The following is a 12,403-nucleotide window of genomic DNA, read 5'->3' as shown; positions in this document are numbered from 1 at the left end:
CATTCCACAATAAAACAAAAAGGTAAATTCGTAAAGACATGGGTGTAGCCTACGAAAATCTATCCGCTGAAACATGAAATTCGTTAACATTGCCGCATGACTGATGCTTTGTTTGTTGTTAATGTGCAGCCCTGGTAGTTTTGATGTTTATGCGTCAGTGCGGCTTAAGGTTTACATACAACAACTCCTAATGATCTCAGATAGATCACTTGACACCTGTCACTGTAGGCTACTTGTGTAACCGTTGAATGTGGTTATTTCACATTCAGATTACTCATATAAATATTTGCTGATTTGTGAGCTAATCGTTATTCCTAAACCAACAGGTTTGACATTTACAACACATATACTTTTCCTGTCAGAACTGCAAGCATAATCGAAATAGGCCTATTCACATTGTATTCCAGTTTCAAGTTTCAAAGTTTATTTGCCACTTGCACAGGATAAAACAGTTTTAAAACCAAACAGTGAAATTCTTATCTTGGAAGAATGAAGCTCTTTCCCAACAATGCATTGATAATACTACTATTACTACTACTACTAATGATAATAATAACAATAATACAAATATAGAGAGTAATAATAATAGAAAATCTAATGAAACAATTCAAATAAGCGTAAAACCCACACAAGAACTACGAGGGTTTGTTAGCGGCCTTGTGTAACTTCATGACGTCTAAGTGTATTCAAGATCAACATAGATAGATATAGGTTAAAGCATAGTTAATTGCATTTGGTGTTTCATACATACACAGTGCTTGGAAGGAATGCTCGGGGAAACCGCCATGCAGTAGGATAAGTGGAGGTCAGTGCCACGGGTCAGGTGAACTGAAAGTGCACAGTGCTCAGCCTCAACAGAGCTGAGGCTAGACATATTTTCTAGTCCTGCCTCCTCCTCCTTTACATAGACGAGACAGCGTACCTGTAGTCATTCACCTTGCTACTCCCGTGGCTTCGCGTAACACTACTCAGTAAGCAAAGGGAGCATTGGATTGAGATAAAAGACAGGGGATACAAGGTGCGCGGGTAGGGGACGCTAGCTGTAGGCCTATTGATGAATCCTGCTATGAGTCAAGTTCAAAAACCGTCAAATTGAGAGAATCTTACAAGATGGCAAAGTCCTCGGAACAGTTTGATGACCCCGACTGTGTTTGTTCCTTCGGCATGAAGTTAACGTGGGATATCAACGACCCAAAACTGCCTCAGGTATGTCAAAATCTCTCATATGACAGTTTACGCTATGCTTTAGACTATAGGCTATTCAATTAGAGATATTTACATTTCCAAAGTATATATCACTTCATACTCTATTAAATCAAAATATGTCAAGGTTGAATTTAAATAAATCATTGTTTCAATTTGTAGCCTAAAGATATACAAAGTTCAGGATAAATTAGTTTGCACTCAGATTGTCATGATTTGCCTAATATGCTTCCACAACTCAGCTTTCAGATACTCATTTGCGCGTTGTGACCATATCTTCGGGTCTCTCCACAATCAAAACGTATTGCAGCAAGCCAGGCATATTCTAATCATTGGCCTGTACCTTTCGTGTGTAGTCTTATTATCCATTTAGAAAGCAACTATAAAGTAAGGAATGTATATTTCCCCCTAATTCTGACAGGACACAAAGCAGTATGACGCTTTTCAGGAGTGGACGGATGGTTATGTGCGTTACATCTACAATGGTGAGGACAAGAACGCACAGCGCCACCTGAGCGGATGGGCTATGCGGAACACCAACAACCACAACTGTCAGATTCTCAAGAAGTCCTGCCTGGGTGTCGTAGTATGCGGTCGAAACTGCACGCTGGCTGATGGAAGCAAACTCCAGCTCAGACCGGCGATTTGCGACAAAGCACGACAAAAACAACAAAGTGAGTAAATGCATTATGCACATCTGTATTGCATGGTGTACACTTGCCGACGAGTCTCATCGGGAAAAAAGGATGAAAACATCGTCTTTTTAACATTAACAATGCAGCTGTTGATGCTGTATCAAATGAATCATAATGATAGCCTACTTACTGGGCCTGTCGACTATGTAGACTGTTTTTGAGAATATAACCCCACTCTGGATCGAGATATTCAACTTTTGATCTGGTCTAAACACTTGGTAGGTTTCCTGTGACTCCTTCATTCAGTCATCACCTTGACACACCATAGGAAATGTGGCACTGTGCTTCATCATAATAATAATATCCTCACTTATGTGGTAGTAATAAAAATAACGAAGTTGGCTACAGTCGAGGATAGCCCACAGGAGCAGCCAAAATGTATGGAAAACATTCTTGGTTGTATTTTGAAAAAGCAATTCGGTTCTTAGTGTGCTCAGATTGTAATAATCATAATAACATAATACACAGCTTTATATACAGAACACCTAGTCAAACAACTTCAATTAAACAATATTGTTGGTCTGAATGAAAAAATATATATTTAACATTTAAAATAATGTTTATTTTATATATATTTTTTTGTATTAATTTCCTTAAATCATTGTTTCACTTGTGACCACTGCCCACACTATGATCTTCCTCTCACATCCAGAAAAGTAGAATAGTTAAGAAATAAATGGACAATACCTGAATACAAAGGTTGCTTTTATACTATCAGCCCAGAGGGAAGCCAAATGCAAAATCAAATAATATGGCCTTGTTTAAAACTGTGTGGTTGTTTAAAACTGTGTGGTTGTTTAAAACTGTGTGGTTGTTTAAAACTGTGTGTTTGTTTAAAACTGTGTGTTTGTTAAAAACTGTGTGGTTGTTTAAAGCTGTGTGTTTGTTTAAAACTGTGTGGTTGTTTAAAACTGTGTGGTTGTTTAAAACTGTGTGTTTGTTTAAAACTGTGTGGTTGTTAAAAACTGTGTGGTTGTTTAAAACTGTGTGGTTGTTAAAAACTGTGTGTTTGTTTAAAACTGTGTGTTTGTTTAAAACTGTGTGTTTGTTTAAAACTGTGTGTTTGTTTAAAACTGTGTGGTTGTTTAAAACTGTGTGGTTGTTTAAAACTGTGTGTTTGTTTAAAACTGTGTGTTTGTTTAAAACTGTGTGGTTGTTTAAAACTGTGTGGTTGTTTAAAACTGTGTGGCTGTGTGTACTGGTGGTTGTTTAAAACTGTGTGGTTGTTTAAAACTGTGTGGTTGTGTGTACTGGTGGTTGTTTAAAACTGTGTGCTTGTTTAAAACTGTGTGGTTGTTTAAAACTGCGTAGTTGTTTAAAACTGTGTGGTTGTTTAAAACTGTGTGCTTGTGTGTACTGGTGGTTGTTTAAAACTGTGCTTGTGTGTACTGGTGGTTGTTTAAAACTGTGTGGTTGTTTAAAACTGTGTGATTGTTTAAAACTGTGTGGTTGTTTAAAACTGTGTGGTTGTTTAAAACTGCGTGGTTGTTTAAAACTGTATGGTTGTTTAAAACTGTGTGGTTGTTTAAAACTGTGTGGTTGTTTAAAACTGCGTAGTTGTTTAAAACTGTGTGGTTGTTTAAAACTGTGTGCTTGTGTGTACTGGTGGTTGTTTAAAACTGTGTGGTTGTTTAAAACTGTGTGGTTGTGTGTACTGTTGGTTGTTTAAAACTGTGTGGTTGTTTAAAACTGTGTGGTTGTTTAAAACTGTGTGTTTGTTTAAAACTGTGTGCTTGTTTAAAACTGCATGGTTGTGTGTACTGGTGGTTGTTCTCCAGAGAAGCTGTGCCCCAGCTGTAACTCGGCCCTGGAGCTGATGCCATGTAGAGGACACAGTGGCTACCCCGTCACCAACTTCTGGAGAATAGATGGAAAAGTCATATTCTTCCAGGTTTGTGGGCTCATATTCTCAACTGAGATTCTGGTAACAGTTTATTTAACAGTCTTCTTTCCTCATAAACCATTAATAACCTGTTTGTTGATCATCATATATAAAGCATTTATTACCTACGAAGACCATGTACAATAGCTGTTTTCTACTTACTTCATACTATAGATGTTTAGTTGTTTATAAGCAAACCTTCAAATAAAGTGTTAAGATTTCAGTACAAAGAAAAATGGACAATGAATTAGGAATTGGCGTGGGTTCATCAATTTGGATGTTTGATTAATAATATCTGAAGGCAAATAATTTGAATTCACGATAAAGTAGAAAACAAGAAACACAGTGTTTTTTGTTACGAGCTTCGGCGCAAAAAAAATCTAAGTGTGTGACTAAAGATTTTCCAAATTATTTCAAGAAAGTAACAATCGTAGTATGTGTTGATGTGATTGCAGGCCAAGGGAGTCCATGACCATGCCAGACCGGAGAGTAAGTCTGAGACGGAGGCCCGGAGAAGTGCAGTGAAGAGGAAAATGTCCTCTCCACACTTCTCCCAGAAGAGGAGGCTGATAGAGTCAGATGTAAGAACATTTACCCTCCATGGTCATATGCAGTTGAAGTCTGAAGTTTACATACACTTAGGTTGGAGTCACTAAAACTCGTTTTTCAACCACTCCACAAATTTCTTGTTAACAAACTATAGTTTTGGCAAGTCGGTTAGGACATCTACACTGTGCATGACACAAGTAATTATTAAAGATACAGAAGTATCTATATCCACAGTAAAACAAGTCCTCTATCGACATAACCTGAAAGGCCGCCCAGCAAGGAAGAAGCCACTGATCCAAAACCGCCATAAAAAAGAAGCCAGACTACGGTTTGCAACTGTACATTGGGGACAAAGATCCTACTTTTTGGAGAAATGTCCTCTGGTCTGATGAAACAAAAAATAATACTCTTTGGCCATAATGACCAGCGTTATGTTTGGAGGAAAAAGGGGGAGGCTTGCAAGCCGAAGAACACCATCCCAACCTTGAAGCACGGGGGTGGCAGCGTCATGTTGTGAGGGTGCTTTGCTGCAGGAGGGACCAGTGAAATTCACAAAATAGATGGCATCATAAGGGAGGAAGATAATGTGGATATATCGAAGCAACATCTCAAGACATCAGTCAGGAAGTTAAAGCTCGGTCGCAAATGGGCCTTCCAAATGGACAATGACCCCAAGCATACTTCCAAAGTTGTGGCAAAATGGCTTAAGGACCACAAAGTCAAGGTATTGGAGTGGTCATCACAAAGCCCTGACCTCAATGCTATAGAAAATATGTGGTCAGAACTGAAAAAGCGTGTGCGAGCAAGCAGGACTACAAACCTGCCTCAGTTAAACCAGCTCTGTCAGGAGGAATGGGCAAAAATTCACCCAAGGTATTGTGGGAAGCTTATGGAAGGCTTCCAGAATCATTTGACCCAAGTTAAACAATCTAAAAGCAATGCTACCAAATACTAATTGAGTGTATGTAAACTTCTGACCCACTGGGAATGTGATGAAAGAAATAAAAGCTGAAATAAATAATTCTCTCTACTATTATTCTGACATTTGACATTCTTAAAATAAAGTGGTGATCCAAACTGACCTAAGAAAAGGGAACTTTTACTAGGATTAAATGTCAGAATTGTGAAAAACTGAGTTTAAATGTATTTGGCTAAGGTGTATGTAAACTTCAGACTTCAACTGTATGTACTCTGAATTATGTCTACCTGCTTAGCCAGAGGTGGATGGTTCCTGTCAATTGTTTTCCTGTAGGAAAATTTGTCTTGCCACTGTTGCCTTTGCTTTCTGTATAAGCCCTGTGCACCTACAAGGACATTGAAATATGTACTGTTGTGTACTGTTACTTGTTCAGACTGGGAGATACCATGACCTGGGTGCTCCTTTCCCCAACCTGCACCAGCTGTCCTGCATGGAGGGCCCTGACCGCTTCAGCATCATCGCTGAGTCCAACTTCCCCTTCCAGAACCCTGAGCCCTACAAGACCCAGCACTACCCGCCCTTCCAGAATCCTGAGCCCTACAAGTTTGCCTACGACTCCCATGCCACCCTGGGTGAGGCCCCCTCCACACTCCAGAAGCCGGCAAACCACCGTCTGTACATGCCCAGGCCTCCATGTAGCTACGACTTTGCTGTGCCTGGCTATTTAGGCTCTGGCTCCTACACAGCCCTCTACAAGGACCCCAGTAGCCACCAGGCAGAGGCCCCTGAGCCCAGCAAGGTGAGCTTAGGCCTGGGTACCAGCACCACCACACCCCACACTACCGGCACCCTCTCGGGCCATGACCGCAGCAGCTACGACACTCCCAGCAGCAAGCATCACGGCTGGAAGCAGATCCTGGGCAAGGGGACATACGGGGAGCGGGGTGAATATGGGCAGCTCCCTGGCAACGCCAACCACCACTACTACAACAGTGAGTATCCATGCAGGACCCTGACGGGCCCAGTGCCAGCCACGCCCGCCTCCCTGCAGACCATCATCACCACCACCACCAAGGTGTCCTACCAGCCCTGCCCCAAGCCATCCGTGGTCAAATACGGCGATAACATGTACGACGTTAAGGGCCTGCCCAACTGCAGCTCCTTGCTCGAGGACACCTCACCCTCCTCCTACTCTGATCTAAAGATTACAGAAGATTCCGGGGTCATCAAGTCGCCGCTGTCGTACCAACCGGAAACCCTGCCAGCCAAAATCGAGAGGGCAGAGAACTTTGACACTTACCGATACAGCAACTACGCGTCCAACAGCTATCCCGACAGGGTTTCTCATCCGCTTAGGTATGACGGAGTAGGGTACTAATAGCTCACACCAACAGAGCAGAGAATAGGGAGATATGACAGATGAGTACATTTTATAGTTGTAACCTGTATACAAATGGTCAGAAAGAACACTTGGAACAGACTTAATGACACCTTTTATCAGGTTTGTGAATATCTACTGTTATTTATATATTTGAGGTGTTGGAATGCGTTTGGACTGCTAGTGATGACAGTCATCTAGGACATTCACAACATTTCCCAATTTGCATTTAATGCATAAGGAAAAGCCACAAATGAGTTATTATGCAGGTTGATCTTTATTGTCATGAGTCTTGCCCTGGGGGCAGAACTGAACAGTTTCTGCTAGATGGGCCAGCTGCAAAGTCAAAATTGGCAATATCTTAAAAATTCATGAAAACAAAAAATGTGCTTTTTAGTCTTAAAGGGATACTTTGGGATTTTGGCAAGGAGGCCATTTATGTACTCCCCCAAAGTCAGATTGACTCGTGGATACCATTTTTATGTCTCTTGAGTCCAGTATGAAGGAAGTTAGAGGTAGTTTTGTGAGCTAATGCTAAATAGTATTAACGCAATGACTGGAAGTCGATGGGTATCTGCTAGCATTCTAGGCTCTAGGGTTATCAGTGTGGTTAGGATTAAGGGTAGGGTTAAAATCAGATTTTTTGACGTTGTGGCTGTGGCAGCTAGTGACCACTCTGCAGAGCTGCCTCCAGTACACGAGTCATCCCAATAAATGCCAACCTGCTGTTATTATTGCCTTTGGATAAAATAAAATAAAATAAATCAGTTCATTGTGTTTGTAGAACATGAATAGGTATTTTGTCTGTGTTACGTTATATTCCTATGGCACTGGAATAAATGTTGTATAGATTGGGATGAGCTACAAAAGCATAATGAATGTGCTCTTGCTACCAGTGCAACTGTACAGTCTTGAACTGTACAGTCTCTGAACATAATTATGTGACATTAAAATTCAATAAGCTCCCACTATAGATTTGACACATTCTGAAGTTGTGGTTATGGCTTTTGTTTTGGTCCAATTATCATTCACCTCCAGCCTTTTGAAAGGGCCCCCTCCATTTTGGGGTAGGGACAGGAGAGAGAGAGAGAGAGAGAGAGAGAGAGAGAGATGTCTTTGTCCCTCCCTTCGAGAATGCCGGTAACACACGCCGCTGACAGTATTTCTCCTCGCGGCCGGATCAGCAGGGAAGCAGCGCCGCTTCATTCGTTGACCCCGCCGGGGAGTTTTCCTCTGATGTCCCGTCTAGATAAACAAATTACTCACTATTATTGTAATGAAAGAGGTGGTGTGAGCCATGAATCAGTTTGCCCATATGTGGATGACTAGGTAACACCAGAGGGGATTTGATCCTCTGTAGGGTAACTGTGTGCAGACAGGAGACAACTGTACCCCTGTCAGACAGACAGATTACAGACTGATAAAGCTCTGTCTCAATATTGTTTTGACGATTATGGAATTTTGGTTAACGATTATTCGTCACAAAAATCGCCACGGTTCTTATCATAATTGTCAATTTTGTTTAAAAATATTTTGAGCTTGTAAAGCATCATAATGCATCTTTTAAAATGAGCCACGACATACCTAATGAATACAACATAGCTCTGGTGACACCCCTGTCTCAAAAACAACTCGTTTGACCGCTTTGAACTATTGGAAACTAATCTTCTCCTCCCGACCGTGCTGGTGTTGTGACGAAAATCTCCCCCCTGCCAGAATCCACCCCCCCCCCCCCCTTTCGCGTGAATGCACACGCACGCAATTCTTTATTGCTGCGACTTGCATGCTAGTTGAGATTTCTGCTCTTCACTCCGTTGTCAGTTTAGCCTGTTTAATACAACACACATACATTCATTATTCATTTCGGTTGCCTGTCCTGATATGAAGTTTGTTCTATAGAAAGTATTTGACTCTGATGTGTGCCACAGAAAGTATTTGACTCTAGTGACAAAATTAAGGAAATTAGAAGGGGGGGGGGGGGGGGATTCTTGTTCTCCGAAATTCCCCCCCCCCCCCCCCCCCCCTTCTATCTTGGGACTGCAAGGCCTGGCACACTTCAGAATCATTTTGGTAGCTCATGTTGACCAGTAGTGTGTACCACAGAAAGTATTTGGGCAAGAAACCCCCCCCCCCCCCCCCCTTCTAATTTCCTTAATTTTGTGGCTAGAGTCAAATAATTTCTGTGGCACACATCAGAGTCATTTGTTTCTATAGAACAAACTTCATGTCAGGACAGGCAACCAAGATTAATATTTAATGTATGTGTGTTATATTAAAATCATTTATAGACTAATACACTTGAAACAAATAGCCAAACCGAAAACTGCAGACATTGCTAGTGCCTCCCCCTCGATCAAACCGCAATAAATAAATAAAAAATGAACGCTGACAGCTGCCTTGAAGGTGACAAATAAAACCTGCTTTCTGCTACTAAGATCAGTGAAATGTAGGCTAAACTGACAACGGAGGGAAGAGTAGAAATCTCAACTAGCATGCAGTCGCATCAATGAAGAATTGAGTGCGTGTGAGTTCACGCAGAGGGGTGGGTTCTGGCAGGAACACCTGTTCTGTTCACAAAATGAGTTTACCCACTTCATGTAAAAATGAAAAACTGTTTTTGGGTAAGCTATGTCTACTTATCTACTTGAATATGCCGATTATTATTTTAGTTCACATTTATTGTCCACAGTTTTCAGTTACATCTACAATATTTTTTCCATCTCTACAGAAACCTGTTACCTTGTGTTCCCTTACTTTTACAGAGACATAGCTTCTTCTGGATAGTTGAGATGGGGGTGTAGGCGAACACCTAAAATGCCGCGTTTTGACAGAAAAAACTATTTCATATACAACATGTTGGAAAAACGTTGAAATGTAAGGTAGAGCACATGAGACTACAAGGCAGTATAGGTATAGTCTTTAAAATGATACACTTGGCTGACGATAGTATGTTAGAATCATTAGATGATAGTACAGTGCATGGTAGGCTATAGTGCTTTATACAACGGGTGGGTCTAATCCTGAATTCTGATTGGTTAAAAGAGCATTCCAGGCGGTGCATTCCAGCTAAGTCTATGATGTTAACATGCCCATTTCCTCTGTTCCATCTGACTGTGCAATCCACTGTCTCATCAGCCCAGCCAGGCAAGTTATAAACTAGACTGTAAAAAGCACCTAGATATTATCTCCAATTTATTTTAGACTAACATTTGGTTTTCAACAGCGGAGATTTGAGTGATTCATCAAACCTAACTTGTTTACCTGAAAGGATCTCGTTTACAATACCATTCCCCTCTGTATGGCATGGGTCGTGGCTTTATTCTACAGTCCTGTTTGAGCTTGCAACTTTCTAGATCTTATCGAAGACTGAACTAAATTGGTAAGCAGATTGTAGGCCTACATAGTGGTGCTTGTTTCAGTGAATGGTAGCACTATTTCCATGTCCAGTTTCAGCTGGTTTCTACAAGGTAAACCTGGGAAGTATCAATTATTTTCCTTCAAAGCATTGACTCAACTCACATTCACACTGGATGGAAAACAAGTCAAATCAATTTAGCTGCTGTTTAAACCCCACCATATAATCATCATCATATCAAGTTAACTTTCAACACTATCAATGGTTTGTATTCATAGTAAATGTACAAACAATTTGTAATACAAAAAGAAAGGGTTCCAAAAGGGTTCTTAGGCTGTACCCATTGGAGAACCCGTTTTGGTTCGAGGTAGATCCTTTTGGGTTCCAGGTAGAACCCCTTGGGTTCCATGTAGGACTCTCTGTGGAAAGGGTTCTACATGGAATCCAAAAGGATTCTACAAAGGGTTCTGCTATGGGGACAGTCCAATGACCCTTTTAGATTCTAGATTGCACCTTTATTTCTAAGACTGTAGTGGTGGTGGTAACTAATAATAATTCAATTACCCTCATTAGTGAACGTTCTAGAACAAGTGGATTCCAACATTCCCACATAATACACACATGTCACTTGTTCTCTTCACCCAAACACGGCAAACTTTGACCTCTAAGCCTCTCTGACCATTGACCCTTCTCTGCCATGAAACCTGTCTTGATTTCCACTGAGGGGTTGACTCAGCCTGTATCCTCCCCTTAGAAGGTAGAGTACCACAGACCTACACTCAGGTCTGTAGCACTGGCTGTCTGATAGGTGTCTGATTAATGTTGGTGAATCTGCAGCCACCCCTATATTCCTCCCCCAGCCCTCATCCTACACCACCATACTTCAAGAGGAAGTACACAAACAGTGGGGTAGAGATACACCATGTTTAAAAGCAGGTGCCTGGTTATCTCTGCCTTCATATAGCTTCAAAGAGACCCAAAAGGGGCTCAGAGGTGGGACTGTGCCTTAGATGGTTGGACACATCACGGGCCTTGGTATTGCCAATAAGGAGATGGGTGAATAGCACAGTACAACATACGCAGCTGTATTATCTGAGGTGCATATTCTGAAAACAAATTCAAACGTAAAACTGTTAAACACAGAATACCAGTGGGAAGGAATTGTACCTTCGTGGTTAAATTAGCCATTTCAAAAGCACTAATGTAAGCTTCCTGCACTGTTATGTCTCTTTTTATTTTATTTTTACTATTGCACACTTCCTTCCAATCTCCCCCCCCCCCCAAAAAAAAGAATGTGGCTTTGAGTATTTTTTTCTCCAAAAAAAAAGCATTCCTGTGAAGATTAAAATGGAAGGTCCCAGGTGGCGGGTCCACTGAACCGGCCTTCTAACAGCCTGAGTGACTCCTCAACAGACTCTCTACTACTTTGGCATTAGCTGCTGAGCGGCAGTGGTAGTGGTAGTGGTAGTGGTAGTGGTAGTGGTAGTGGTAGAGGTAGAGGTAGTGGTGGTAGTGGTAGTGGTAGTGGTAGTGGTAGTGGTAGTGGTAGAGGTAGAGGTAGTGGTGGTAGTGGTAGTGGTAGAGGTAGTGGTGGTAGTGGTAGTGGTAATGGTAATGGTAGTGGTAGTGGTAGTGATAGTGGCAGTGGTAGTGGTAGTGGTAGTGATAGTGGTAGTGGTAGAGGTAGTGATAGTGGTAGTGGTAGTGGTAATGGTAGAGGTAAAGGTAGTGGTGGTAGTGGTAGTGGTAGTGGTAGTGGCAGTGGTAACGGTAGAGGTAGTGGTGGTAGTGGTAGTGGTAGTGGTAGTGGTAGTGATAGTGGTAGTGGTAGTGGTAGTGGTAGTGATAGTGGTAGTGGTAGTGATAGTGGTAGTGGTAGTGGTAGTAGTAGTGACAATGGCAGTGGTAGTGGTAGTGGTAGTGGTAGTGGTAGTAGTAGTGGCAATGGCAGTGGTAGTGGTAGTGGTAGTGGTAGTGATAGTGGTAGTGGTAGTGGTAGTAGTAGTGGCAATGGCAGTGGTAGTGGTAGTGGTAGTGGTAGTGGTAGCTGTACACATAGCAGGCAGGCTAGGTGCTCTCTGGCTCTGTAGGCTTCGATCTCTCTACAGGTTACTCAGACTGATAATGCAGGGCCTCAGCTGCTCCTGGCCAGAAAGAGATGCCATTTACACAGCCATTTTTCTCTGTGTACACACACACAGTGTATACACACACACACACACACACACACACACACACACACACACACAGGTGTCATGCCCATAGGGGGGGTGTCATGCCCGCTCAGATTAATCCTGTTTAAAATATATTTATAAAACATATATATACAGTACCAGTCAATAGTTTGGACACACCTACTCATTCAAGGGATTTTCTTTATTTAAAAAAAACTATTTTCTACATTGTTTAATAATAGAAAACA

General features: G+C 41.7%; 1 protein-coding gene across 1 annotated transcript; it reads left to right on the top strand.

The window, feature by feature from the left end:
- Nucleotides 1-743: 743 nt before the first annotated feature.
- On the top strand, nt 744-7,613 carry LOC110535247 (chorion-specific transcription factor GCMb). The gene is made up of 5 exons (XM_021620132.3): nt 744-1,206; nt 1,625-1,877; nt 3,677-3,789; nt 4,236-4,361; nt 5,682-7,613. The coding sequence occupies exons 1-5, from the start codon at nt 1,111-1,113 to the stop codon at nt 6,624-6,626; spliced, it is 1,533 nt and encodes a 510-aa protein (XP_021475807.1). The 5' UTR covers nt 744-1,110; the 3' UTR covers nt 6,627-7,613.
- Nucleotides 7,614-12,403: the final 4,790 nt, after the last annotated feature.

Source organism: Oncorhynchus mykiss, chromosome 11 (assembly GCF_057628025.1).
Source record: "Oncorhynchus mykiss isolate SJ-2025 chromosome 11, ASM5762802v1, whole genome shotgun sequence".
Classification (NCBI taxonomy): domain Eukaryota; kingdom Metazoa; phylum Chordata; class Actinopteri; order Salmoniformes; family Salmonidae; genus Oncorhynchus; species Oncorhynchus mykiss.
The sequence above is the reverse complement of the archived record's forward strand: the minus strand, read 5'-3'. Positions and strand labels throughout refer to the sequence as shown.